Below are 27180 nucleotides of genomic sequence, written 5' to 3'. Positions count from 1 at the left end.
CAAGCTTGGCCATTTCACGAGACAGCTTTCATGCATCAGATACCCTGCCGTTCAATAGACTGATACTGCCCAGATCCAGCCAGCAAGTGGATGCACTATTATCTTCTTTCATCTCACATTCCCTCACTCCCTTTCTGTCACATCCAATCATCACTGACGGGTGAGGAATGCTCACAGACATACATGAATGCATGTGCGCACACACATATGCACGCACAGACATGCTTGCATATATGCAGAAGCACACATACTTACCCTCACACACACACACACACACACACACACACACACACACACACTGACGGCTCTCTGACACATGAGCAAGTATAAGCAGGGACAGACAGGGAGTGTGAGTTTCAGAGTATGTATAATATATCCCAGGACTTCGTCATACCTGACAGATCAATTGTCATACAGGATTAATGATGACAGCCACTCTCATGGCTGTAACATGCTTAGCTCCCACTACATTCATACATGCAGTGTATTAGAATGCTAGCTTCAGTGCAGCCACTTCACGGGACTTCTACCAAGCACAAGCATTGATTCCTGAGGTTTTCAAAAATGCTGATTAGCAAAAAGAATTTAAGCAAATATGTTGATTGCCACACAGATGTAAAAAAAATCCCTCAACTAAAACATGTAATATAGCAAAATTCTTCTCTTTGAACATGAAAGACTTTGGTTTTGGAAATCAAATGGAAACATATTGTTTGTGTTATGTATTCAATATGGCAAAATAATTATTTCCCTGCAGCAGTAACCTAAAATACTAAATTACATGAAGCACAGGGAGCAAGAAATTAATTTCCCAAAAATGACAAACAATGAAGTGCCTCTGTGTGTTCATTGATGCTGCACCAGAGGGTGTCTGCATATAACACAAGTCAGCAGGTCTAGCTCACCCTGAAAAGCACTTGAGGTTAGCATGGTGGGAGGGGCTCTGTTCCTCCATAACCAGGGAGATGGGAGCAGCTGCAGCAAGAGTGGGGGTGAAGCCAATGATTGTAACCATGGGTGCAGAGTTTAATGGGCATAGCAGCTTGCAAATTATGCCCCCCCGGCTAATAAATGCTATAAGTGATGTCAAGGGATTGGCCATAGTGGGAGACATCTAAATATCATCTTGCTCACAGCCACTGTCCTGCGCACAGAGAGGTAGTGTGCAGTTGTCCAGTGGTAGATTGATTGCCTCAGTGTGTGCTCTTCTGGCTAGACAGTAGGGGAGGCTACATGAGCCAAAGCCCAGAAGAGTATAATCTCCCAGGGCTGGCGACCCAAAGCTCAGGTAGTTCCATCCACAGGCTGGAGGAGTGGCCCCAACTGTACAGGAAAACACTGGGGGACTGAGCAGCCACTCACAACCTGACTCACTGCCAACATGTGTGCCACACACAAAAGTATGGTCACTTTTTGTTCCAATTATAAAAAACAAAACAAACAAACAAACAAACAAACAAACAAAAACAAAAAAAAACATAACAGACAGCAAATAGGAGGAACCGTCACTCTCATGAGCATTTATGACAAACAAGGAAGGCTTCTCCGCCACTAGAGGGTACTGTGATGGCAGACACGGGGAAGTAGCTGGGTAAAACATAAGAGTTGACCATACGTTTCTTCAGACAAAGCACGGCTTAGTCTGAGGAAGCTGGCTTGTGTCTCCTATATGATTTTCCCTAATTCTACAGGTTAGTTCACTATAAACCCTAAGTTCAAGTGAGTGAATATTGTTTCTATGGTTGTAAAGGATACCCACTGGTAGGATGAAACAGTGAATTGTCGAGTTTATTCATTTAAGAAAAAAAACGCTAGCATTAGCTAGCTGTGCCGAACTAGCGTCGAGTATGCGGAATAATGGGACGTTGGATGTTAACATATAAACATTAATATTTCAGTTTGTAGTCTAACTTGCCTGTGAATAGTTTTATTGTAATATAAATAGTTTACGCTGGGTCTGTGAAACTTGTTGAGTGACTTGGTTGGGCTGTCCTCTGAATGCAGCAGTCGCATACGTAAAGGTAGTTTATCATGGCGAATTGTAATGTTACCCTCCATGTTAATAGCTAGCTAATTTGGCTGTTCGGACAAACAGTTTCCACGTTTGTCGTCAGAGTTAGTAGACGAGAGAGTTTTTGTGTGAAATTAAATTAAAATGGGGATTATAGAATAGCAGGTTCATGTCTATGCACCTGGAGTCGCACAGTTATGCATCTGAGAATATGTAAGTTTAAACACAAATAAGTGGAAATATTGTTTTTCTAGGACATGATGGCAGTTAACTAGCTAATGAAGCAGTGAATGTAGTTTGTACATTACATTAATGTGTCTGCTGAAATATGTTGAAGAGGGAACTGTTTTGTATGAAAATAACAAGTGAAAGAGAAAAAATACATCAGTGAGATGTTCAATAAAGACAAAGAATGGCTTGCTCTGAGGAAACCCATATAGGTCTCCTGTATGTTTTTCCCTAATTGTACAGCTACAGCTTCATAATGCACTGTTATGGTGCTCACTCCCTGAGACCTGTAACAGAAATTTGGAGGCACCGCTGGGATAGAGCCTGTCCTTCACTACACAAATCCTAGTTTGGGGATATATGATCCATGAGAGAAGCTTCCTGTGGTCAACAGAGGCAGTTACCACGTGAGTGGATCCTAACTATGAGAGGACGACACTGAGCATAAATCATCTTGCACTGTGAACCATGGATGACGGAGAAGCATTGACAGTGAACTAAAAAGACTCACTTGAAAGATTAAGAAAGCTCTTCACCAACTGACAGCAGATGAACTCTTCCAGGTTGCTGAAAACATCACACTCGTACCAGAACTTGATTTTTCAACAGTAGTTGTTAGTGAGGAAGAGGGTTATGACTCCCTATATTCTTATTTAGGTTCTAAAACCCCACTTGAGCTAGAGAATCAGGTGCTGTCTCACTTATGGTTTTTGAGGGATGACATTATTTGGATGTGAGAAGAGAAGCCACTCGGGTGGGACAGTCTGAGGGCATTGAGGGTGAAATTTATACATCTAGACCTTCACACAACTTACCATTAGCCCTAACTAAGCCCAAATCACTCACTTGTAGCTCCTCCTGGCTCTAAACAAAAAAACTCAAGTCTGTCAGAAGCTGTTCGCAGATTATGGAACTCTGATAGACCAAGTCACAGCATAGAACACTGCAGCACTCTCATGTCCTAAGTAACTCCCAGACAGTAGGGCTTAGAACTACACCACAGACAAACATTACAACACCTCACTCACCACACATAGATATAAGGAGGATTAGCAGCAACACGCACCACCCCTGCCATTCTGATGAAGTCAGGCCTGACAGCATTGTGTCCATAAGAGGTATGTCATTCCTACAGAGTAAAAAATTCAGGATTCACGGCGGTCATGTGGATGACTGTGCAACAGTTTCTACATAGGATGATAAGCCTCAAACAGAGTAATGCTTGCATCAAAGCACTCAGGCTCTGAAGTTGAGTATGAGCCTTGTACAGTCCAAAATGCGCTCCTGAGAACCATTGGGCTTTCTCCCAAAGTGCAGCGACATCTGTAAGGAGCTCAAACCCTTGTCTGATAATACAGTGTCTGATGATGTTTTGCTGTGGCACATTGAATAGGCTAGTAATGAAAGTGAAAGACAAAGAAAATTAGGTTATATTCCTTGTCACAAAGTAACACAGGTTAACCTCCAGTCAAGCGATGTAGAAAAGCAACAGAACCTAAGATAGAGACTAAGAAGAACACAGAGGTGGAACTGAGTGCAAAAGATGATGCTCTGACTAAGCAGCAGCAGTACCAAGACAGGTTTACGCCCAGACATGCAATGAACCAGCCCAGTTGTTCCCTTTATATTGAACAGGGTATAACGGTATGCCGTCATTGTTCGATTGCCCTCCTCCCCACATGTGAAACAGTGGGGTGTCTCAGAAAAAGAGAAATTAGCTGACCATCAGCCAACCAACATGGAGCAAACTTTGGCCAGGAACAAAGACCAACAAAGACCCACATGAGATGAGATTCAAATAGGCCGGAGCCCAGTGTGCACTCTCTTCACTGCCTGAATTGGGTGTCCCTAACTGTGAAAAGATGCCTCAGCTTGTTGGAAATAAATGTGCTGTCAAGTTTTTCATCCACAGCTATGTTGTTGATACTTTACTGGACAATGGGGCTCAGGTTAGTATTCTTAACCACCAATGGGTGAAGTGTATTCCAGACCACTGGAACTAGTGGGGAAGAAAACACTGAGCATGCATGGCATGAATGGTGAGATCTCACCACATGATGGGTGGCTTGGAGTCCTTGTAAGCTTACCTTGGAATATTGACCCACATCTTTCCATCCACATACCTTTCCTGGTGAGCAGCAAAGCAGTCGACCAACCCCTACTAGGGTTTAATGTAATTGAGCAACTTATTCATGGACCTGCAGAGATAGAAGACCTTGTGCCCGCCATCTCAAACCTCCTTAAAAGGGCAATGAATATGCAAGATGACAGAGTGCTGGTGCTTATAAACTTCATGCATACACAAATTATGCTGGAACAATATGCTGGAACAATACCGACAGTAAAGTAAATGTGGGGTCTCATGAGGCCAGGTCAGACATCTTGAGCCCCCTAGTGCCCTTTGAACCTGATGAATCAGAATCACAGAGCTGCAGCAGTTGGATATTGGTGATAGACTTCTGAATGTGTAACAACCCATTTCCCCCTATTTAAAAGTTCTGATATGCAACTGTACAAAACATGATATTTTTACCTCCAAGAACCATACATTCACCATGTAGCATGTATCCCAAATATTATAGACTGATGAGAGTAGTCCAGAAGAGTCATGCTTCTGCATTACAGTTAAGCAAACTGACCCTATCCAGAGTCAGGGACAGGCTAAATGCAATGTTGAGAAGTGTTGGGATCCATTGGTTTACACAAGCCACTTGTACAAAGAAAAACAGAGAATGGTCAGGCAGATGTTACGGGAAGAATCGAGTGCCTCCTACTTTGCTCCTGTGGGCTGTGCATGTAAGAAGGACAGTTCCCTTCACCTGTGTGTCGATTACAGGCTACTGAACCAACAAACCATCCCTGACAGACACCCTCTACTGAGGATCCAGGGTCTCAACACCTTGGGAGGGTATAGGTGATTCTCAGTTTTAGACCAAGGGAAGGCATACCATCAAGAGATTTATTATGGAAAGATCACAACACTTAACAGTGTTCATTGGCCTGTATGTGTCGGAATGCACTGAAGAGTTTCCCAGAGAGATTGTCAGCTCAACCTGGGAGGACAGTCGGGTGAGTGGAGCTCAAGATGTGGTCTGGGTTACTGCAATGACTCTAGATCAGAGCGATCTGTTGGAACCTAATAACATTGGGCTACTACCAGCCATTGATCCAGCCTCTCTCTGAAGAGCACAGAGGGAGGATCCCACCATGGGCAATTTTCTGAGGCTGAAAGAATTGAATAAAACAATGTAGCTCTCAAAGAGATGAGAGGTAATGCAAGTGGACCTGTGAGGAAAATGATGCATGAGTGGGGAAAATTGCAGGAAAAATCGGGCTACTGTACCGTATTCTCACCAAAACAAAACAGTCTTACCCACCCACTACAAACGCCTGATCCTGCAAAAGAAACCAGTAACATATTTGCATGCTCCCAGGGGTAGCATAATGACCAGCTCCCTTCTTGAACTAGTGTCTATTGACTATTTACATTTAGAACCTGGTAAGGGTGGCTAGAAGTACATCTTGGTGGTAGATCACTTCACAAGATATTCTTAGGTTTACACAACATGAAACAAGTCTGGAAGGACTGCAGCAGAGATCTTTAATGATTACATCCTGAGATTTGGATACCTGGCCAAAATACACCATGACCAGGGTCGTGAGTTTGAAAACGAGCTCATCGCACACTTGTGAGTGGTGTGGGACACTCAATGGCAACACCTTACCACCTTACCCTTGAAAAGGATAGCTGGAGAGAGTATCTCCCTCAGATCGTTCATGCATTTAATTGCACACTTCATTAGGCTATGATGTATTCTCCTTTGCTTTTACTGTTTGGGTGTTGGCCTTGCTTAACCATAGATCTTACATTTGTGTTGCTTTTTGAAGAGGAAGAGAGGACACCAAGAGACTATGCTAAGAAATGGGCAGAGAGAATGCGGGAAGCCTATGACTGCTTCAAAAAACAGCCAACAGTCAAATGCACATGGTAAGAGGTATTACGACAGACACATGAAGGGCGTATTACTACAACCTGGGGACTGTGTGCTCGTGTGAAACATGAGTGAGAGAGGGGGGCCTGGGAAGCTAAGATCTTATTGGGAACAGACAATATGTGGTGAAGGAACAGATCAAAGATAGTCCAATGTACAGGGTGTTTTCTGAGGCAGATAGTGCCAAGTCTCATGTCCTGCATTGTAATTCACTTCATCTCGTCAGTGACTTACCTTCAGACATTCCTTCAGCAACAAAGGGTGTTGCACAACAACTTGGATGAAAGGCAAAAATCTAAGGAGTCAAGAATTCAGCCACAACAGGACAGGAGACTGAGACTGACTCAGATGCTGAGGATCAGGCATTTTACAACTTGAGGAAGTTTGTGAAGCAGAGACATGATGGGAACAAAATCGAAATCCTACAGCACCCCAGTAGGTGACTGGGCAACCTGAACACCTGAGGGGAAGGAGAGAGCCTGTAGGAGAGAGATTTGGCTTTTGCGGGAAGGAAACCTATGCTGGTAGGGCAACTGACCAGAACAGAACAACCACCGGATAGAGGTGACGAAACAGAATCAGAACACAATCCTGTAGCCCAGGGATTTGGCCAGACTAATGATTATTCAGCAGCAGACAAAGGTGGAAGATGGGGGTGAGACACCTGACCCAGAGGAAGAGCAGCCTGAACACACCTGGACCTTCCTGGAAGACCGAAACAATCTTGTCAGAAGGTCGCATCGGGTCAAATGATCAACCACAAAGCTGATCTGACACATTAGGCCAACCGTCTCTTCAACAAACCATGGCTGTGGGGAACACAGCTATTACCAGTCACCTTGTGCCCTTGTGGAGTAGACACCACTGCCAGTGTGTGCCTTACGTTGAATGTTGCCTTATTTTGGTCCAGCACCACTATGTGAGAGGATATGCACATTTTAACTTATTGGAGTGGTTGTTGGCAAGAAATATGATTGAGAATGTAGGGTGTCAAGCCATTCTATTTTGTAGGTGAATGTGTGATACAAAAGTATGGTCACTTTTTTGGTCCAATTAATGGTCATTATTTAAAAACAAACAGTGTAGGAACCATCACTCTCATGAGCATTTATGACACAAGCAAGCCTTGTAGAGGGTGCTGTGATGGCTTTCATGGGGCCTGCTCTGAGGAAACCCACTTATGTCAGGTTGGTTCACTATAAACCCTCAGTCCAAGTAAATATTGTTTTTAGGAATGTAAAGCATACTCACTGGTAGAATGAAATGGTGAATTGTGGAGTATATTCATTAAGAAACGGAATTGTTCAACGCTAGCATTAGCTGTGCGTTAGTTAGCATCAAGTATACGGATTAATGGGATGTTGAATGTTAACATATTAACATTAATACTTCAGTTTATAGTCTAAGAGTTTTATTGTAATATAAATTGTTTGTGGTGGGTCTGTGCACCTTGATTGACAGGTAGGCTGTCCTCTGCCAGGGACAGATTGTGAATGCAACAGTCGCATACGTAAAGCTAGTTTATCATGGCGGACTGTAATGTTACTCACTCGTGTCTATGCACCTAAAGTCGCACAGTTATGTGTTGTAGGACTAAATGATAAATCCATCTAATTCACTTGTTTTATTAGAGTCTTAAAGCAGAATCAATGATTTTTATTCAGGGTTCTCTTTTTCACCCTTCTTAGACCTTTGCTATTACCCAGAAGGAAGTTGGTATGTATTATTTAAAATGGTCTTCTTTGTGTTGTTGTTTTTTTGTGGTCTAAAAAATGAACAAAATTAAAAACTGACCATTTGATTCACTTCCATAATTCATTGAATACTTCACCATTGTTCCAAACAGCAGAAATATCTTTCATGTCAGTCAATAGCTTTAACCAAAGCTTTCAATTATTAACTAAGGTCTAGACCATGTTTCTTATAAAAAGTAGTCCATGTCAAATCTTGAGGCAAAAACACCAGTAATGATTTTATGAGAAGGTATATTGTGAGAGCAAGAGTGCTGGTTGGTAGTTGTAGTATCTTAGATTCAGCATTGTCTTAAAACAAGCTCAGAAGAATTATTCTGCCTATCTTACTTTGGCTTAACAACCATTCAAAGTCAGATAAATGTCTGTGTCAGATTTAACAAGACCTAAAAGAAATGAGAGATTCATGGTTAAACTACAGTAATAAGACCCAATCAGTTAGCTAGTCACTCTTTTGCCCTCTGGTTGAAGGTAGTTTTATGGGAGGGTGTGTCTGTGAATGGATGTTCTCTCTCTCTCTGAGTGTTTTTTCTGTGTAGGAGGAGATGCCTTGGACTGGTTACAGCACAAAAAACATACAAACACATAAATGACAGTAAACAAGAACACTAGAGGCTAAACGTTTAGAATACAAAAAAAACCTGAAAAGGTGTCTGGTGGAGAAAGAATATATTCACTAATACTTTTCAGCATGACATTTCACAAGCACAGGGCCAAGTTCAAAGGTCTGCATTGGGGATAAACATCCTGTTGTATTGCCCTAGTACTGACATAATTTCCCCAGTGGCCAGCACATGACAAAGTAGGCTGTGCTCAACTGTTAGCATCAGCTGGACTCCACTGAGAGGCAAAATAAATCTATCACCTCTAAAAGGTTTATTGCTGAAATAGCAATACTAGTAATTAAAATATGTCAGGTTTCTTTATGTGGCTAATATGTAAAAGGTAGGCAATACAGGTTATGTTGATAGACTCGGGGGGGTGGGGAGTTCTGAGCTGTTTTATTGCATAGAGCAGAAAATACCAGCACTTACACTTTAGATCACTTTTTTTTTTTCAATGCAGTGACATTCTCACTTAACAGACTCAGTCATTTTTATGACAGATGCATAGTTTGACTGTTCAGAAAAACAAAAGTTCTAGTTGTTCTAGTTGCAGGCTCTGGGGTTGCAGTGATATCACAAATAAAGCATTTTCCTGCTGTCCCTGCTGCGCTCCCATGACCTTGGCCCTTGATGTGCTGTCCTGCTTGCAGTCAATGAGCTGTAACCAAATCTAGCCCAGCTGGACGGCAGCTCTGCAGTCCCACTGCCAATTGCAGAACTTCTGCTTTCTTCACAATAGAGAGCCATGGTGCCCTCTCCCACCCCATCTCCCTGCAACAGTCAGGCACTGTAAGTACACTGTGTGTACAATTAGGCAAGAGAGTATTTTCCAACTCCAAGCTGTATAAACTTGAGTGCTTATTGGATTTAAGCATATCAGGTGATGTGTATTTGTGTAATGAGGGAGAGTGTGGCCTATGGAGATCAACACCCTATGTCAGGTGTGCATAATTATTAGACATCTTTGCTTCAGGCAAAACGGCCAAAAAAAGATTTAACTGACTCTGAAAAGTCAAAAATTGTAAAAAAAAAAAAATCTTCTAGAGGGATGCAGATATTGAGGCATGATCACAGAACCATCAAATGTTTTGTTGCAAATAGTCAACAGGGTTGCAAGAAACATGTTGAGAAAAAAGATGAAAGTTAACTGCCAAAGATCTGAGTAGAATGAAATGTGAAGCAACCATGAACTCTTTATCCTCCAGTGCTATCATATTCCAGAAGTGCAACGTTTCAGTTCAGTTATGTCCAAGGTAAGGAAGGCTGAAAATTGACCACCACTGAACAAGACATGTAAGGTGAAACATCAAGACTTTATGGTTTTATGGACTGATGAGACGAGAGTGACTCTTGACAGACAAGATGGATGGACCCGTGGCTGGATCAGTAATGGGCACAGGGCTCTGCTTCGACTCAGACGCCAGTAAGGTGTAGGTAGGGTACTGCTATGGGATGATATTATTAAAGGTGAGCTAGTTGGACATTTTGGGGTTGAAGATGGACTGAAAATCAATTTCCAAACCTGCTGCTAGTTTTTAAAAGACACTTTCTTCAAGCAGTGGTACAGGAAAAATGCATCTTTCAAGAAGACCATGATTTTTATGCAGGGCAATGCTCCATCACATGCATCAAAGTACTCCAGTGCATGGCTAACCAGTTAAGGCCTTAAAGATGAAAGAATAACATGGCCCCCTTCGTCACCTGACCTAAACCTTATTGAGTACATCTGGGACCTTCTTCAATGGGAGATTTATGGTGAAGGAAAACAGTACAGCTCTCTGAACAGTGTCTGAGAGGCTGCACCAAAAGTTGATTGTCAACAGATTAAGAAACTGACAGACTCCATGAGTGGAAGGCTTATGACTATAATTGAAATGAAGGGTGGCTATATTGGTCACTGATTTTTTATTTCTTTATTTTTTTAAGGTGTGTGTATGTATGTATGTATGTATGTATGTATGTATGTATGTATATGTGTGTATATACACACACACACACATATATATGTATGATGTATGTGTCTATATATACATATACACACACACATACATGTATGTGTGTTTATATATACACATACATACATACATACATGTGTGTGTGTGTGTGTGTGTATATATATATATATATATATATATACACACACACACATCTATATACATATATACCTACATATGTGTGTATGTGTATATATATGCATATATGTATGTGTGTGTGTGTGTGTGTCAGAAATGTTTATTTGTAAATTTTTAGCTGTTTTTTATTATTCAGTTTAACAGATGAACATTAGTAAGATGTGAAAAGTTGCCTGATAATTATGCACAAGTGGATATTTTCCCAAGAAAGCCAAAATCTCCATTTTACTTTCTTAAATATTCAGGTTTGAGGTTTATTAACATTTTGTATTAACCGAGAGCACTGTAGTTGTTCAATAATTAAATGAACCCTCAAAAATACAACTTGCCTAATAATTGTGCACAGTGCACAGTGTACAGTGTATTTGCACTGTACTGCACTTTGTGTCATGACCCAGCAATGATCAAGGGCAGAATTGGTTTGAGAAGGAGAAATGGAGAGAGAATGTTTCAAAAGACAAACACTTGCACATTTTAGTTACCCTTATAATAGAATGTGGAAAACACATGTTTGCAGTTATGTTGTAGTAGTATTTCACACCTACTGCTGTAGTGTTTCACAGCTACTGCTGTAAGTCAAGCTGTAAATGATGCTGTAAATAACCTAATATACGTATATATATTTAATATTATACTGTCCTATTCTCAATACTCAAATTTCTACTCAGACAGAATTAAATACAATGTTGAATACCATCAATACCATGTTACCAGAAGGAGGTATAGTTCTAAGGTGTTTGCTAGTGTGAGAAAATGTCTGATATTTAATAAAATATTACTCCTGAGGTTTCTGGCAGGAGTGATGGGTTGTGCATTATGCTGCAGTTCTGCTGTGCATTGAGCTCATGTTCTGATGTTGCAAGGGCCAAACTGTCTAACAGAATTCCAGCAATCGACCTCTTTTGATGTTTTTACATTGCAAGAGGGAGCGAGGCATGAGTATTGAAAAAGATAACAGAGTTTATTTAGAATAACAAAATAGGAATGCTAACAAAGAGGCAGCAAAGAGTTCAGCAAACAGTGGAAGTTGTCTCTGCATAGTCCCAAAACAGCACTAATGCAAAGCGCTGAAGTTCTGCACCTGTGGGGATTAAACAGGGTAAAGGTTATGATAGTTAATGTATGTGTAATGATCAGTAATCTGGTGATTGAGAGCAGGGAAGTGATCGGGTTTGTGATTGGTGAGTGGTGTAGTGTTTTGACAGGTGTCGGCCAGGGCGTGATGGCTGCATTTCAACAAATCACCAGAACTGTCTATCCAGTGATGGAACACATAAACTCAGATGAAGGCTGAATCACTAAGCTTTTGGTATATTTATAACATTGTCGACAAAAGCACTGTGATGGCATGTATGCATTACTCCATAAAATAATATTCTAGATTTGCCTGTCAAAGAGTAAGGCAATTGTGGGTCTGATTAGATACAGTACAGATGGAATATACATGGAATACATTTTCTCAGAATGCAGAGCACTTTTGAACTGTTCATATTTCAGATTTCAATTTTCATTCAAATGTGCACCATATGTATCTCTCCCTAGGCAATCTTTTGGCTCACATTGAGCATGTGCATTAAAATGTCAACATGGTAAACCGCAGATTCTGGAAGCATCTCACCATGTGTTTGACATGAGGCAACACGAGCAGAAACCTTCAGGAATGGAAAGCTCGTCAGCACTCTTGTCGCGTTTTGTGTTGTGTGAAAAGCACCTGCGGAGTCACACTGAAACTCAGGCCCAGGTGTGGAGCATTGCTACACTAGGAGATAAAACCCAACTCATTTCTGCTTGCCTCTTTCTGCAGGCACAGTCAGAGTGGAGAGGGTGGTAGATCAGAGAATATTCTCTTCTCAATCGCCTTCACTATGTTCAGCAATTACCACAAGCCTAATCCTCGCCAACCCACATGCAGCCATGAGAGAGACCTGGGGAAGAACCCTAGCTTTTGAAGATGGGTGGTGTAGAGCAAAGCAGCAAAGCAGAGGCAGTGAATGGAATGATGCATGGAGTGTGCCAAATGACAACATCGACAACAGGGACCTCCATTTGGGAGCTGCTTGAATTATTCTGCTTCATATTCATTTCACACAAAGCAACACAGACTAAGGTTCACCAGGGAGGGATAGCAGTGTCAAGAGGTGCAATCAATGAGTAAGTATGTCAGTTTTTTTTTCCCTGAGTAATTATCTTGTTTAATTATCAGGAGTATAGTATGTGATTCGTGGACTGTGATGTGATCAATTAATGGGCTAAAATCATTCAATGCATAGACAATACAAGGCAAGCTGGGTCAGAGCAGCAGATACTCCAGAAGCTCCACTCAGGCAGCACTTCAAATGGCTCCACTTACCAAACACCCTGCAAAGTGTACAGTAGCATCACTAACTAAGGTGGGTTTTGTGACGATATCATCTAAATGCTGAAATGCAGCCATCCACTGCGATGTGTGAAAGGAATTTGCTCTTTGTCAGCAGTTGCTAAACATTTCTGTCCCCCACATTTGAGAGATGGCATTGCAAACAGCTCTCAAATGCATTCCCTCAGAATGGCTCCAAAACAATAATGATGCTGAATGAAGAAGACAGATCCATTTTCACGGGCCAGTCAGTTCTGGACAATTAGGCAAACCAAAAGCACATGACCAAATTGAGAAAAAAAAAAAAAAAAGATAGGAGAAAGAAGTAAATGAGAGAATAAAACTGAAAAGAAAGTATAAACAAAACCCATCTGGACAGCGTGCTGTTGGCATAATAAATTTGATGCTTAAGTCCATGTGCGCAAAACAGATTGAGCCAGCAACAGGGGCCAACCGTCCGGAATGGCTGTCTGGAGATGAGCTGTTTCCGACTGGGCAGCCAGCCCTAATTAGATTACCAGAAAAGGCCACACTGATGCCCATTAAAACCTCCATGCACTCTGTGAGCTGTTTCTCAATAGTCTGAAAATGAGTTTGGGTCAAGAGTTATGTAAAAACATCGGTACTAGGGTGACACCTGAAACCCTGAACACACCAAGTACAATTAGAAACCATGCAGCATTGATTAGTATGTGGTTTCTCCAATACTTAGAGAAAGGTCCTACATATAATGTAATATTGATAAATGTCTAGTTGTGAACTGAAGAAAAATCAAGAAGAAAGAAAACAGTGATGTAGCTCTAGCATTGACTCATCAATTTAAAGACATTTGCCTCAGACATTTTCAGACTAGTTTTTGCTAAAATGCAGTTTGAATGTATTACACATGAAGCACAGTTATTTCTCCATTATTTTTCTCTTTATTTCCTGTTTACTCTCTTTCATGTAAACATTCTTAGGTAAAACTTGAATGTGTGGGTGTCTGCTTGTGTGCCCTGTTCTGGACTGGTTCCTTGTCTCGTGCTGGCTCTTGACTTGTGCCCTGCTAGGATAGCCTCAGGGCCTCTTGACCCTGAACTGGATCAAGTGATTTTAGATGGATGAATGAATGAATGAATGAATGAATATTCACTTCATACAAGCCAACAGGTCTATGCAGTATCATAGTTTTTCATTCATGTCAGCTACACTTTGTATCTCAAGACTAATTTCAAACAGAGAAGCAGGACAACCTCTACATTCAGGCAGCATCCAGAATCTTTCACCTTAAGGGAATGGATCTTTTCATCTTAAATGAGACACCCTTATTCATCTATGCTTAAATAAGGTTTTAAAAAAAAAGATCTACTGTAGAACTGAACCTAGCAGTTAATGGCACTAGAAAAGAAAAGTGTACTTCCAATACATTCTAATTCAAAGGACTATGGAACAAATTAATTTACACTAATTAATTCTAAATATCTTTATATGATAGATTGCTTAAGTTCCTATTAAATACAATGAACAGTAAAATCCAAAAACAATCAAGAACAAATTTCAATCACTCTAATAGAATAATAACAATACCAGGACAAATAACCATATCTTAGTCTTAAAAGTGCCTGAACAAAAATAAACAGTGGCCTGTAAAAACACCTCACAATGCCTAAGAAAACATGTCAGCCATTTTGCATATCGCAGTACAGTGTTAGATATTGCCTAGATTATCTTTAGCACAGAAAGAAGCAAACAGGCAGCACTGAAGAAGAAAAACACACAGTCCCATAGGGTCATATTAGCAGAGTGGACATTACCACATCCTTGCTTTGAAGAACTCGGTTAAGCCCTCATAGGAAAGACTGCTTTTGCAGGCAATGATTCTGTTTAGCATGAATCTGTCTGGACTAAATCAGAGCAGGACAACTTACATTGCCAGCCGAGAGGGATGGACACACTGGCATGTACTGCTGGAAAACAAGATTTTTATTTTTTTTCCCTTCATGAATAAAATACCAAGCAACAAGCTATGTAAAAAAAGACAAATGGTCTGGCAAGCAAGAAACCTTAGACTAGATCTTAGACTAGATAATGATTTTAGGTGCAAACTTAAATGCAAAAGGCAGGCTTAATCTGGGCTTGCTAAGACCTATCAAGGTAAGGCTCAGCAAGTTTATTTGTAAAGCATTCATACAGCTTTAAAGAAATGTACAATAAATTAGTATTAATAATAAAGCTTACTACATACTAAGATTTAACAACACAGGAATGATTTTTGCAAAATAAAAGGGAAAAAAATTAAATTACATAAAGCAATTGATTTAAATAGAAATGGTAATAATCAGTGTGCGGTATCTGCACTCATTGAGGTTGTATTAGAAAAAATGTTTTACCCCATAAATACTGGCAAGGTATGATTAATGTTCAGAAACAAAAATTGCCACAATTAATTAACATTCTGGAAACTTTTCTGTGATTATTCTCTTCAGTTAAAGCTTCAGTAAGAGACTGCAGATTACAGCACACTTCAAAAATCTAATGAGAGTTTGACTGATGAAAAACAAAAATTAGATGCAAAGGAAATTTTTTCAAGGTCTCTCACACACACACAAAAAAAACTTGATTACTTTAGATTCAATAGGAGCCTAGCAACACACTTCCATGCTTTAGCTACAGTCCTGATTCCATCTCGCAGTTGACTGAGATTCAATTGGAGCTCTCTCTCTGTCTCTTCATTTCTGAGAACCTTCCCATCTGCATGCTACGCTGATTGCAGATGAACCTGTAACAGTCATCTGGCAGTATATGAGTCATCATTCTGTAGGTCAGTGCTGTAGTTCATGGAATGTCTTATTTGGTCCATTGTAACTACATTAGAGAGAATTAGCCTAGATTTAAACAGAATCAGCACTGGTCAATACTATAAACTGGGAGGGCTGGATCTTAGTGGTTATGTATAAGAATCTACATAGAGGAAAGAATGGCCTGGCTCTTCCCTGGGGGTCTGTGTTTCGATAAAAGGAGGTTACAGGAGTAAGAACACGATAGAAGCTCATATGAAGTCGACTGCTGGTAATAAATGCGTGTAATGAAACAGCTCTCCTGAGAGCAGATGCGTACATATACTTGCAGTTAAACAATCATTCATCAGACTTATTCTTATGCTCACATCTATTTCTTTTCCTGTTCTTTTAGACAGCACTCTGCACAAAGGCAAGTGGGGGAAGCTTTATTTTATTAGGATTCTTCTTGGATGTACATTTTGGAGGAACAAAATAATGCTTCATTTTAATTCATAAAACAAGAACTTTAGTTTACATGCCAATTGTGCATTATGTCTGTAACCTACAACTATTAGCATCTGCACATTTATTGGTCCTTATCTGCACATATTCTAGGAACGTACCCCATCCACTTACTCAACACAAATATACAAAAAGATACACGTACACACACTTTCGTATCCTCTACCAACTTGTCAAACCCCCTTCATCAAGCTGAAGCACACACACACACCCACACACCCACCCGTAAGCCATGACACAGTAAGAAGGACAGGAAAGGCACAAGCTGCTGCAGGCTGTTTATGTCTGTGTGTCAGCTAGCGGGCTGGATTGCATTCAGCTGTGGTCAGAGTACTTCCGTTGGTTTACTTCTGGTTTATGTCAGCAAGGGATTTTAAAGGTTTTTTTACCCCATTGTGTAGCCTGTGGGAGTGCATAGGTGCGTGTGAATATATTTTACTTGTTATAAGATTGACAAGCCACCAAGGTCAGCGATGACGTGGTAGGGATATCAGCTCGGCTAATAATCCTACTGCTATCCTTTAGCCCCTTACCTTCCTGTGTGCCAGGCATTCCATTGTATCACCATAGACACCCATACTCAGTGTCACACATTCATGTACACACACACACACAAACACACACACACACACACACACACACACAATCAAATACATTCCCTTACATCAAAACACACATGATGGTAAAAGCCTAGATCGACTTGTGAGGGTGAAACCACCCTACTATGCTTATACACTAAAGAACTACATCCACTCTTACTAATGAAAGAGTGTTAAAATTCTGGGAATACTACACTCATAGACTCTTTTAATAGGCACTGATTACAAACCTTGGGCCCCTTTTAATTCTGTAACTCCAATTACAATACACCACACTTATGTTCAAGTCAAATCCAGAAAATCACCTCCGATAGATACAAAATAACAAACGGATGATTTCTCTGCTGGATGATGTACAAGAAATATATATAATTGCTAGAAAGCTTGCTTGATTTTTACAAAACTTTCTTAGCTAAAGGTCTTAAACATTGTCTTAATTTTGACAACACTTTTTGTCCAGCGACATCATGATCACTGCAGTCTTACCTCTGTGATGTCTTCTTATATTTCCTCCTGAAAAACATGAAACAGTAGAATGAAAACAATTTCAGGTAATGTTTGTGTAGCCAGATCAATTTAAATAGATAAATAATTCTAGTCCTGGAGTACATAATTCTATTTGTGCTGATTCCTCACTGAAAATCCTAAATATTCCATTTTATATCACCATGTACAGTTATGTGCAAAATAATAGCAGTGTGTTTAAAACAACTGAGAAAAGGTTCAATCCTCAGAATAGCATTTATTTCCATATGCACAAAGGCACTGGGAGCACTGCACATTCAATTCCAAATGAAAACATGAATGAAATATCAATTTTAAACTGAAAATGAGGAAAAAATAATAATGGGCTGTTCAAAAAAATAGCAATGTCTTCATTTACAAACTCTGAATATTTACAGTATAAGCAAAGTTGTTTACAGATTTAGCTTTTCTGTTGATCACTGGACTAATATTTAGTTGTAGAACCTTTATTTCAGATAACTGCTTTACATGTGTGGCATGGAGTCAACTAACATCTGATAGCTGTGAACAGATATTCTGACTGGACTACATTCCACAGTTCTTCTGCATTCTTGGGTTTCGTATCAAAAACAACATTTTTGATGTCACTCCACAAATTTTCGATAGGATGGAGGTCTGGGGATTGGGCTGGCCACTTCATAACATCAATCTTGTTTGTCTGGAACCATGATGTTGCCCGCTTCCTGGTGTGTTTGGGGTTGTTGTCCTGCTGAAACACTAATTTCAAGGGCATTTCTTCTTCAGCATAAGGCAATATGACCTCTTCCAGTCTTTTAATATATTCAAACTGGTCCATGGTGCCTGGTATGTGATAAATGGGTCCGACTCCAAAGTATGAGAAACATCCCCGAACCATTACACTTGCACCTCCATGTTTTACAGTCTTCACAGTGTACTGTGGCTTGAATTCAGTGTTTATGGGTTGTCTCACAAACTGTCTGTGGCCTTTAGACCCAATCAGAACAATCTTGCTCTCATCTGTCCATAGAATGTTGCGCCACTTCTCTTTAGGCCAGTCAGTGTGTTCTTTGGCAAACTGTAACCTTTTCAACAAATCTTTTTTTAGCAGTCGTACTTTACAAGGGTTTCTTGCAAATAGTTTGGCTTCACATAGGCGTCTTCTGATTGTTGCGGTACTCACAGGTAACTGAAGATCTTTGATTTCCCTGGAGCTGATCATTGGATTCTTCTTTGGCATTTTTGTTATTCTATGATCGACGCGGATGGTAGTATTTCTTTTCCTACCACGTGTTTCAGGTTTTGCCAGCCGAGCAATTTGCCAATTGTAAAGCATTTGAGATCATTTTAGCTTAGCAGCCAATTATTTTCTGAACTTCTTTGTTTTCCCTTCTCCAAATCAACTTCTTGATCAAAGTTCTTTCTCCTTCAGTACAATGTCTGGAAAGACCCATTTTACTCACTGAGCAAGGACTAAAACCAGCAGGTGCAACATTTGCTGCCCTCTTTCTTTAAATAAGGGCCATAAATGACACCTGTTTCTTCATAGAATGAATGACCTCACTAACTGAACTCTATACTGCAATTAATTTGAACACACCCCCCTTTCATTAAATGAGTCAGTTACACCCAATTAGCAGCACACATGTCATGACTGATTCTGTTGGTTGCCCATTACTCGGCTACACCTAGTTATGAATTTTTTTCCCATGTTGTATTTATCTTTTCTGCCAAAATCAGTCATTAAATACATTAGTGATGTTGGACTGCTATTATTTTGCACATAACTGTACAATCACTGAGGATAAAAGGTGAGAATACTTTTTTCTTTTGTATTACTGGACATCATTCAGTTAGGTATGGATTGGATATGACTTATTTCATATCATAAATCTCTGTAATGTTATATCTTTAATCATATAATAAGTGGTAAAAAAAGGATCCCCTATAAAAGAGCACGCCAGTGTTTGACTGCACCTCTTTTCATATGGCACACCATTTACCTTCCACAGTCTGTGAGAGTTTGATATTCTTCTATCCATCAAGAACCTAGTAGCCAGACTGCAAACATAAAACTGGACTGTTCATAGCATTATATATACTTGCTTTTGACCCTGAATGCAGCACTGATATTCACTAGATCAAATGGTGAATGGCAACACAAACAAATGGGACCAAACCAACAGCATGTTTGAGATATAAATGACCATTTATAGTTATGTTTGATTTGTATACAAATTAATAGCTTTTGATGCCTTGGCTTGGTTAAGTGATATGCAGTTACTTATTATAATGTAATGCAATGTAATTAGTGGATAAATTAAAATACATTTTTAAAGCCTGACACTTATTTTTCTTATTTGCTTCCATTTGCATTTTGTATACACATTTGTTACTGAACACAACTCTTTATATTGTAGACCAATCTTATATGCCTTTTAAAACTTTTAAGTCATCATGAGGATTTATGAGCTTTACATTATGACATTTTCTATGGTTACAATATTTTACTAAAGAATTGGACAGAACAAATAAAAAGGACTGTGTGTTTTAGGTTCCTGTCAAAGGTTAAGTGATAGGGTCACAACTTTGAGTGTTCTTTTCAGTGTTTTCTCTTTGCCTAATTGAATGATGGGCCCTGTCACTGATATTACACTGAATTACATGGAGTAATTTTAGATTTTACATTTCAGACTCTGACAAAGTTTCTGTCTTGAAATTGTTCAAAGGATGCAACTGGACACTGATGTAGCAGAGAAAATTCAAAGGGATGAGAGACAACAGAAATCCTATTTCCCAGTACAATTTTATTTGCACTGCTTGCAGTGCTTTTTTCCCTCTCAGTTGTGACATCATTTTCCTGTGTCAGTAATGTAATGGTTCCGATATAGAGGACTTGTAATTCATATTCTATTTTCTTAATTAGGACAGTTTTATTAGAGCCTTTGGTTCAGAAGAATAGGCAGAGATGTGACTAAGATGTAATGGACCAGCTAAGGTGACTGATCAGTTTAACCCATAAGTAAGACAGCATTGCCAAGGAGTTAAAGACATAGCTTCGGTCTCACACCTACACTGGTCTACATATCAAAACATGGATGTGTGATGGTGGAACCACCCCTAAGAGCTGACCTCTTGGTGTTTGAGATTTTCTAGCTAGCCAAGTTCTATCTTCTTCAGCAGTTCTTCAGATATTACACATCTTGTGATATTTTATTGCATGAAAATATATTCTACAAAATATCTTTTTGATGCAGTTGTAGCAACCTGCCTATTAAAAACAGCCAAAATATGGATATGTCTCTGTGTATTTAAAACGGAGAAAGAAAAAAAACTTCCGTCAAGCAGTTATCACTTTTTTTTTCTTTTTTTGTCAAATGTATTTGCAATTTGAGCTGTAAAACAGCATAATTTGTTTTTTCAAAAAATATGTGGTTATTTTGTAAGAACTACTATGAGAATAGCCAGAAGTTTTACATTTGGAACAAAGTTGGATGGATAGATTTGGAGAATTTTTAGGGATACTGACTACTTTGGTGCCATTGTTATTGTGTTTCAAAAACACCTACAAGCTAATTTTCAGCAGAATTTTTGTCTGTGGAGTTTGTTAAAGTTGAGGTACATATAAAGTAAATTATAATTAGCACAGAATATTCATTTAAAATAATATCATAATTGTCATCAACAACATCAATATAGCAATGATGTTTCTAGGTTTTTCAGACTTCACCACTAGAGCTCTTTTTTTCATCTCTACTATGCACATGCCAAAACTAATGTGTTTTCACAAGGAATTCACCATATTGCCAGCATAATTGAGCGCCAGGCCAGAAGACATGGCTATATTTAGAGAGTTCTCTCTGTGTGTGTGGTGTGTGTGTGTGTGTGTGTGTGTGTAAGAGAGGCATGCTATGGAGATATTACCATTCCTCACTGCATCTTATGTAGATTTGTAATTTTGCTCTGACCACAGATAATCTGTTATGTGAAAGGTGCAGAGCTGAAATGAATTTTGTGGAAGAGCAGATTTGAAAGCTTCATTTTCCAAAGCCTGAAAAAAGAATATTTAAACACTTTTACACACTTACATGTGCATGCGTGCTTGCACACACACACACCCCTCAGACTCTAAACTAATTTTAATGTAAATCCCTGCTATTCCCTCTTATTACAGCCTTCATAACACATTAAACTTTTACAGCCTTACATCTTTCCCTATGATCACGGGTGTCAACGGCTCACCCATTCCCCCAGCAGTACTCGGGGCACCATAAAATCCCAATGAGCCTAATAAAAGCATTTCAGAAGGGAAATAACCCCAGCCAGCGTATGACTTTGCCTTCCTTATGCACTACTCTCTGTTGCCCTGTGGCTGGCCTCAATGAATGCAAGGACAGGAAAGCAATTTGGCAAGGCATGGATGATGGGCTACATTTTGCCGCTCCATCAATGTCAGTCTGGCTTTACAACAGTGCTGATGGATTTCCAGATTGTGTTCAACGCAAACGGTAGCTGCCTGGGGCACCTCTGCACCCGGATCGTGGGTCCTGGAGTTAGTTAATTGTCAGGGCAAATGTAGTTACTGTGTTTTAAAGGCGGGAGGATCTCTCTAGCCATAACTGAGGATTAGTGTTTACAGCCATACTGAACACCATACTGAACAGGAGGATCCCACTGGGGCCAGTTTCAAATGTGTCACGACTCACAAGTGCACATGCATGCACACATTGCGACCTTCTCCCCTCCTCTACAACAACACATAAGCACATACACATATATAGGCAGAAATATAGATAAACATGCAACAGCTGGAGTCAGCTCTATACTGCAAAAACTTAGAATTACACAATTATTTGTGTAAATAGCTAGTACTCATAAAATATTAAATAAGGCATTACCAACATTTATTATTATCTTCTGACTGTGATTTTTCAGTAGATAATAAATAGATACTAAATGATTCTTGTCATGTTTGTTCTTGTCATTCTAGAAAGGGAGCAGTTGTAATGTGAACATCTATCACATCCTTTTTCACCCTTTCAGTTCAGAAAGTGACAGATTGCAGGCTTTACGTGAGCCTCCTGTCTATGTACCCAATGTGCACAATGTCATTCTCTCTCTCTCTCTCTCTCTCTCTCTCTGCTTCTCTCACTCTCTGTGCTGTTTGCTCGCTTCCACTCCATTACTCTGATAGGAGTCTGAACTTTACCTCCTGATCATATGATAAGATGTTCCAGAATTTCTGTTCTTAGTAATAATCCTCTGGTAATCACACAATTCTTGTAGACTTCTGCAGCAATTCAAGAATTTTTCCTGGAGTATGCGTTTAATCTGGATTCATTGGTCAGTTTATTTAATTTAAGGTAACCTTGAATCTAAATTAACTTTGTTCAGCTCAGGCACAATATACTAATCTATATTGTATATATGTAAGATATCTTTTAGGTTTATGAGCTCATATATCCACATTTGTAATTCTAAAAATGATCTCTATTCTAATTATTATAAAAATTCTTAAAAATATGTCTCTAAAAGTGTACTTTGTACTCTTTACACGTCTGGTGCTGTTTTCTTAGGAACATTACTACACAAGTTCATTGTGTGTTATTTTTTTTTAAAGAGGATGTTTGCCCTAAAGGTGACCTCCCAATATACCCTTGAAAATGAGGCTGCTCTGAAAAAAAAACATCTGTTAAACAAAAGTTAATCAAACACATGAACTAGAAAAATTAGCTTGGTGCAATGGTACCTTAAGTTAAAATGTCTTCAGTTAAGAAGGCTTATATTTACCTTTATGACAAACTGTAACTGTGGGGAAATAATAATATGCACAGCACACAGTCTGGACATGCATGACCACACACACACACACACACACTCATGCAGAGGGAAAAAGTGCATAAACTCTACTCACAGTCCTCGCAGTCTCAACCAGATCTTCTCAATCTGCTCCGGCTGCAGATACTTCAGAGAGTTATTTTCAAAATCCTCGATCTCCTTGGTGGGTGATTCCATATCAAAAATGTCAACCAAGCAAAGCGACATGAACGTGGATTATCCTGTGGCCGGAGCTGCAGCAGAAGTGGTGTTCTGAAGTTGGAGTGTGCGTGGGCTACAGCCCCCGAGTGAGCCCGGAGTCTGTCAGTGTGACAGCTGGAGCCTGTCCCTCATCCCCCTCTGTCTCCCTCTCTCTCTCTCCCCCTCTTTCTCTCTCTCTCTCTGAGCTTACACTGTGAGAGTGCCTGTGTCACCAGCTCTGTGGTCAGGTGCACAGTGCGAGAGGGGAAGGGCTGCAGGGTGACCACACTCGCTCTCACAAACACGAGGCAGTGAGAGGGGGAGGGGACGGAGGGCTGCCGTTCCACACATCAAACACCCTCCACTGCTCCTGTCTGCCACAGCAAGCCTGCTGCCGCACGCCTACAGGAAGGACACGATCGATATGCACTAAGCCCACAGATGACCTGCAGCTGTGTTATTGTTTGGGTTGAGAGAGAGAGAGAGAGGCAAACTCCTCTATGTGAATAACCATATCTGAGAGCGTGAGAGTGTGAGAGCAGTGAGTGAGAATGCGTGAGAGTGTTGGAACGAGGAAGAGAGATGCACTGCGGCTCTCTGATGCTCTGTTGTGGTGTGTGAATAGGAGGAGTGTCTGGATGGGTGTGTGTGTATTTGATAGAACATGAATCTCGCTTTTATGAAGATGGTAATATCTACTCTACTATTTTATTGCTGTATAATAAATAGACATCATAAGATAAGACTGTGAGTGGGAAACATAAAGCATAAGTGAAAATAATTCATTAAAAAAGAATTGAGTGACCAACCAAGACTAATTTAGAGAGAAATTACCAACAAAGGGGTACTATCAAAAGTTAAGTTAAGAAACAATACATTAGCTCATACAACTTGCATACAGTATCCAAACAATATCAACCTGAATGATTGGTCAAATTACACTGTGTGCACAATTATTAGGCAATATAGAGTATTTTGACCATGTCATCATTTTTATGCATATTTCCCAACTCCAAGCTGTATAAACTTGAACGCTTATTGGATTTAAGCATGTCAGGTGATGTGTATTTGTGTAATGAGGGAGGTTGTGGCCTAAGGACATCAACACCCTATATCAAGGTGTGCATAATTATTAGGCAGCCAAAAAGAGATTTAACTGACTCTAAAAAGTCTAAAATTGTAAAAGTTCTTTCAGAGGGATGCAGCACTCGTAAAATTCTTATGATATTGGGGCATGATCACAGAACCATCAACTCCCAGTTTCATACTGCCAGTTTTTAGAAGACACTTTCTTCAAGCTGTGATACGGAAAAAGTCTTTCAAGAAAACCATGATTTTTATGCAAGACAATGCTTCGTCACATGCATCAAAGTACTCCAGTGCATGGCTAACCAGTTAAGGCCTTAAAGATGAAAGAATAATGACATGGCCCCCTTCATCACCTGACCTAAACCCTATTGAGTACTTCTGGGACCTTCTTCAGTGGGAGATTTATGGTGTAGGAAAACAGTACAGCTCTCTGAACAGTGTTTGGGAGGCTGTGGTTGCTGCTGCAGAGAAAGTTTCCATTTTTCAATTAATTGCATAATAATTCTGCAAACTAATTTTTTAGTTTTTTTTACTTTAGTTCCTCCCACACTCCTTGGTGCATTGGGCAACAAGCGCTCTCCAACGGGTCCTATTGGCTGCAGCGTCTCTGGCTTCGTCCAACGAGCGTATGTCAATAGTTTTTAGGTCGGCGATGAAGGTTGATCTCCAGGTGGTTTTGGGTCGGCCTTGCTTTCGCTTTCCTCCTGTCGGTGTCCAGTGTACAGCTGCCTTTGAGATGCGTTTGTCTGGAAGACGTAGGAGATGACCAGTGAGGCGCATTCTGCGTTCGGTGACGATTTCTTCCAGCTTCCGCAATCTACTCTATTGAAGAACTTCCTCTTTGATAATTCTGTCCTTATACGAGATACCCAATATTTGTCGGAGTTTCTGGGCGATCCTCTTTGTGTTCCTCCAGGTTTCACTGGTGTAAATGGCGGTTGGGATGACGATCGTGAAATTTGATTCCTGTATTGATTGTTGTTGAGGACCAGATGCGGCGTAGACACTGGAACACACCCGCCGCCTTTCTGATCCTACATCGAACGTCCGCTTCGGAGCCACCGTCATTATTGGATACTATGCTGCCGAGATATGTGACCTCGTCGATGTCCTCCACTGTTTGCTGCCCAATAGTTATCTGCACCTTGATTTGACGATTCACCCGCATGACCTTGGTTTTGTCTGTGTTAATGCGCAAGCCAACCTTTTCCGCTTCGTCCTCAAGGCATGTTGTCATAGATTGTAGAGCTGGTTTTGTATTCACTAGCAAGGCAATGTCGCCTGCGAAATTGAGATCAGTGAGATGAGATCCATTTGTCCAAGGGATTCCAGTCACTGGACTCATCATCGCCTTTTTCATGACATAGTCGACTGTGAGGAAAAAGAGAATTGGCGACAGGATACATCCTTGCTTGACTCCGGTTTCGATGTTGAAGAAATCTGTGTAGCCATCGTCTGTCCTGACGCAGCAGCTAGAGCTGATATATAGGTTCTGGAAGACGTTGACAAACCGTTGTGGAATGCCGTAGGCTCGTAAAATTTTCCAGTTGATGAGCAGGGGGCGCTGGAATTCGATGCACTGTTCGATGATATTACGAAGCGTGTAAATCTGCTCACTGCACGAGCGGCCCGCTCTGAATCCGGCTTGCTCTTCCTGGAGAATTTCGTCCACTGCTTGTTGTAGGTGCCGTAATAGAACGCTGCAGAAGACTTTCCCAGGAACCGAGAGGAGTGTAATGCGCCACCAATTGTTGCAGTCGGCGGTATTGCCTTTCTTGGGGAGTTTAACGATTACTCCTTTCCTCCAGTCACTTGGGACGCTCTGATCTTGCCAGCACTTGTTGAACAGCACTGTGAGGGTGTTTGCAATTGCATCTCCACCATGCTTTAACATTTCCGGTGCTATCTCGTCTAGGCTGGGTGCTTTGTTGGCTTTGAGTGTTCGAATAGCCACCTTAGTTTCCTCGATAGTGATTAGATCAAGATTAACTACCAGGTCTGGAGGTGGCGGTGTGGCACCAAAGTCATAGGTGTTGGCAGGAGTGGGCTGGTTTAAGGTTTCCTTGAAGTGCTCTACCCAGCGCGCATCTTGTTCTTCTCTGGTGAGCAGAAACACCCCGTCCTTGTTTTTGATGGGTGCACTTGAGTTGCTCCATGCCCCAGTCAACTCTCGTACAATGCGGTACAGCGTCTTATTGTCATTCTTGCTAGCCGCCTCATGTGCTTCGGCTCCTTTGCATTCCAACCATGTCTTCTTGTCAGATTTGCAGCTTTGTTTGACTGCCCTATCCAGTTGCCGATATCACTCTGCTGTGGTTTCCTTGTCAGGGTCAGCTTTTGCCTGTTCGCGTCGGCATTTTGCGATTTTCCTTTTGTCAATCAGGCTCCAAGTTGGGTCCCGTATCCAACGTTCTTTCTGTGTCCTGTGTCGGCGACCCACGGTTTCCTTTACCATTTCTATGACTGCTTGTTTGAATGCGATCCAGTGTTCATCGATGTTGCCCGCATCTTGGAGTAGCTCGAACCGATTTCTCAACTCCAGTTGGAATTGTTGGACCGCGGCAGGTTCTTTCAGCTTCTCCACAGTGTAAGGACGTTGTCGTTGCTTTTGTTCTCTCCGTTTGAGCCATAACCG

At 40.6% G+C, this 27180-nt stretch overlaps 1 protein-coding gene and 1 long non-coding RNA gene across 5 annotated transcripts in view; one reads left to right on the top strand and one right to left on the bottom strand.

Moving 5' to 3' along the window:
- The window catches only part of pde1ca (phosphodiesterase 1C, calmodulin-dependent a), a 78870-nt gene that overhangs the window by 27625 nt on the left and 24065 nt on the right, over positions 1-27180 (bottom strand). For 3 of the 4 annotated variants that reach the window (XM_035530872.1, XM_035530873.1, XM_035530871.1), the window contains exons 1-2: positions 23353-23699; positions 17442-17468 (exon numbers count right to left, since the gene is read on the bottom strand). The exons of the other annotated variant lie outside the window; for it this stretch is intronic. In XM_035530872.1, the coding sequence (XP_035386765.1) occupies positions 17442-17468; positions 23353-23483 (158 nt within the window). In that variant the 5' untranslated portion in view covers positions 23484-23699. Of the gene's footprint in view, positions 1-17441; positions 17469-23352; positions 23700-27180 lie in introns of those variants that run through there. 4 annotated transcript variants of the gene reach the window in all.
- LOC113580940 overlaps positions 1645-27180 on the top strand; it is a 40015-nt gene continuing 14479 nt past the window's right edge. Inside the window, exons 1-3 of the long non-coding RNA XR_003411016.2 lie at positions 1645-1691; positions 12524-12870; positions 12990-13109. This is a non-coding gene — a long non-coding RNA (uncharacterized LOC113580940). The remainder of the gene's footprint in view (positions 1692-12523; positions 12871-12989; positions 13110-27180) is intronic.

This window comes from Electrophorus electricus, chromosome 10, assembly GCF_013358815.1.
Source record: "Electrophorus electricus isolate fEleEle1 chromosome 10, fEleEle1.pri, whole genome shotgun sequence".
Taxonomy (NCBI): domain Eukaryota; kingdom Metazoa; phylum Chordata; class Actinopteri; order Gymnotiformes; family Gymnotidae; genus Electrophorus; species Electrophorus electricus.
Note: the sequence above shows the minus strand (reverse complement) of the source record. Positions and strands in the feature narration are given on the sequence as shown.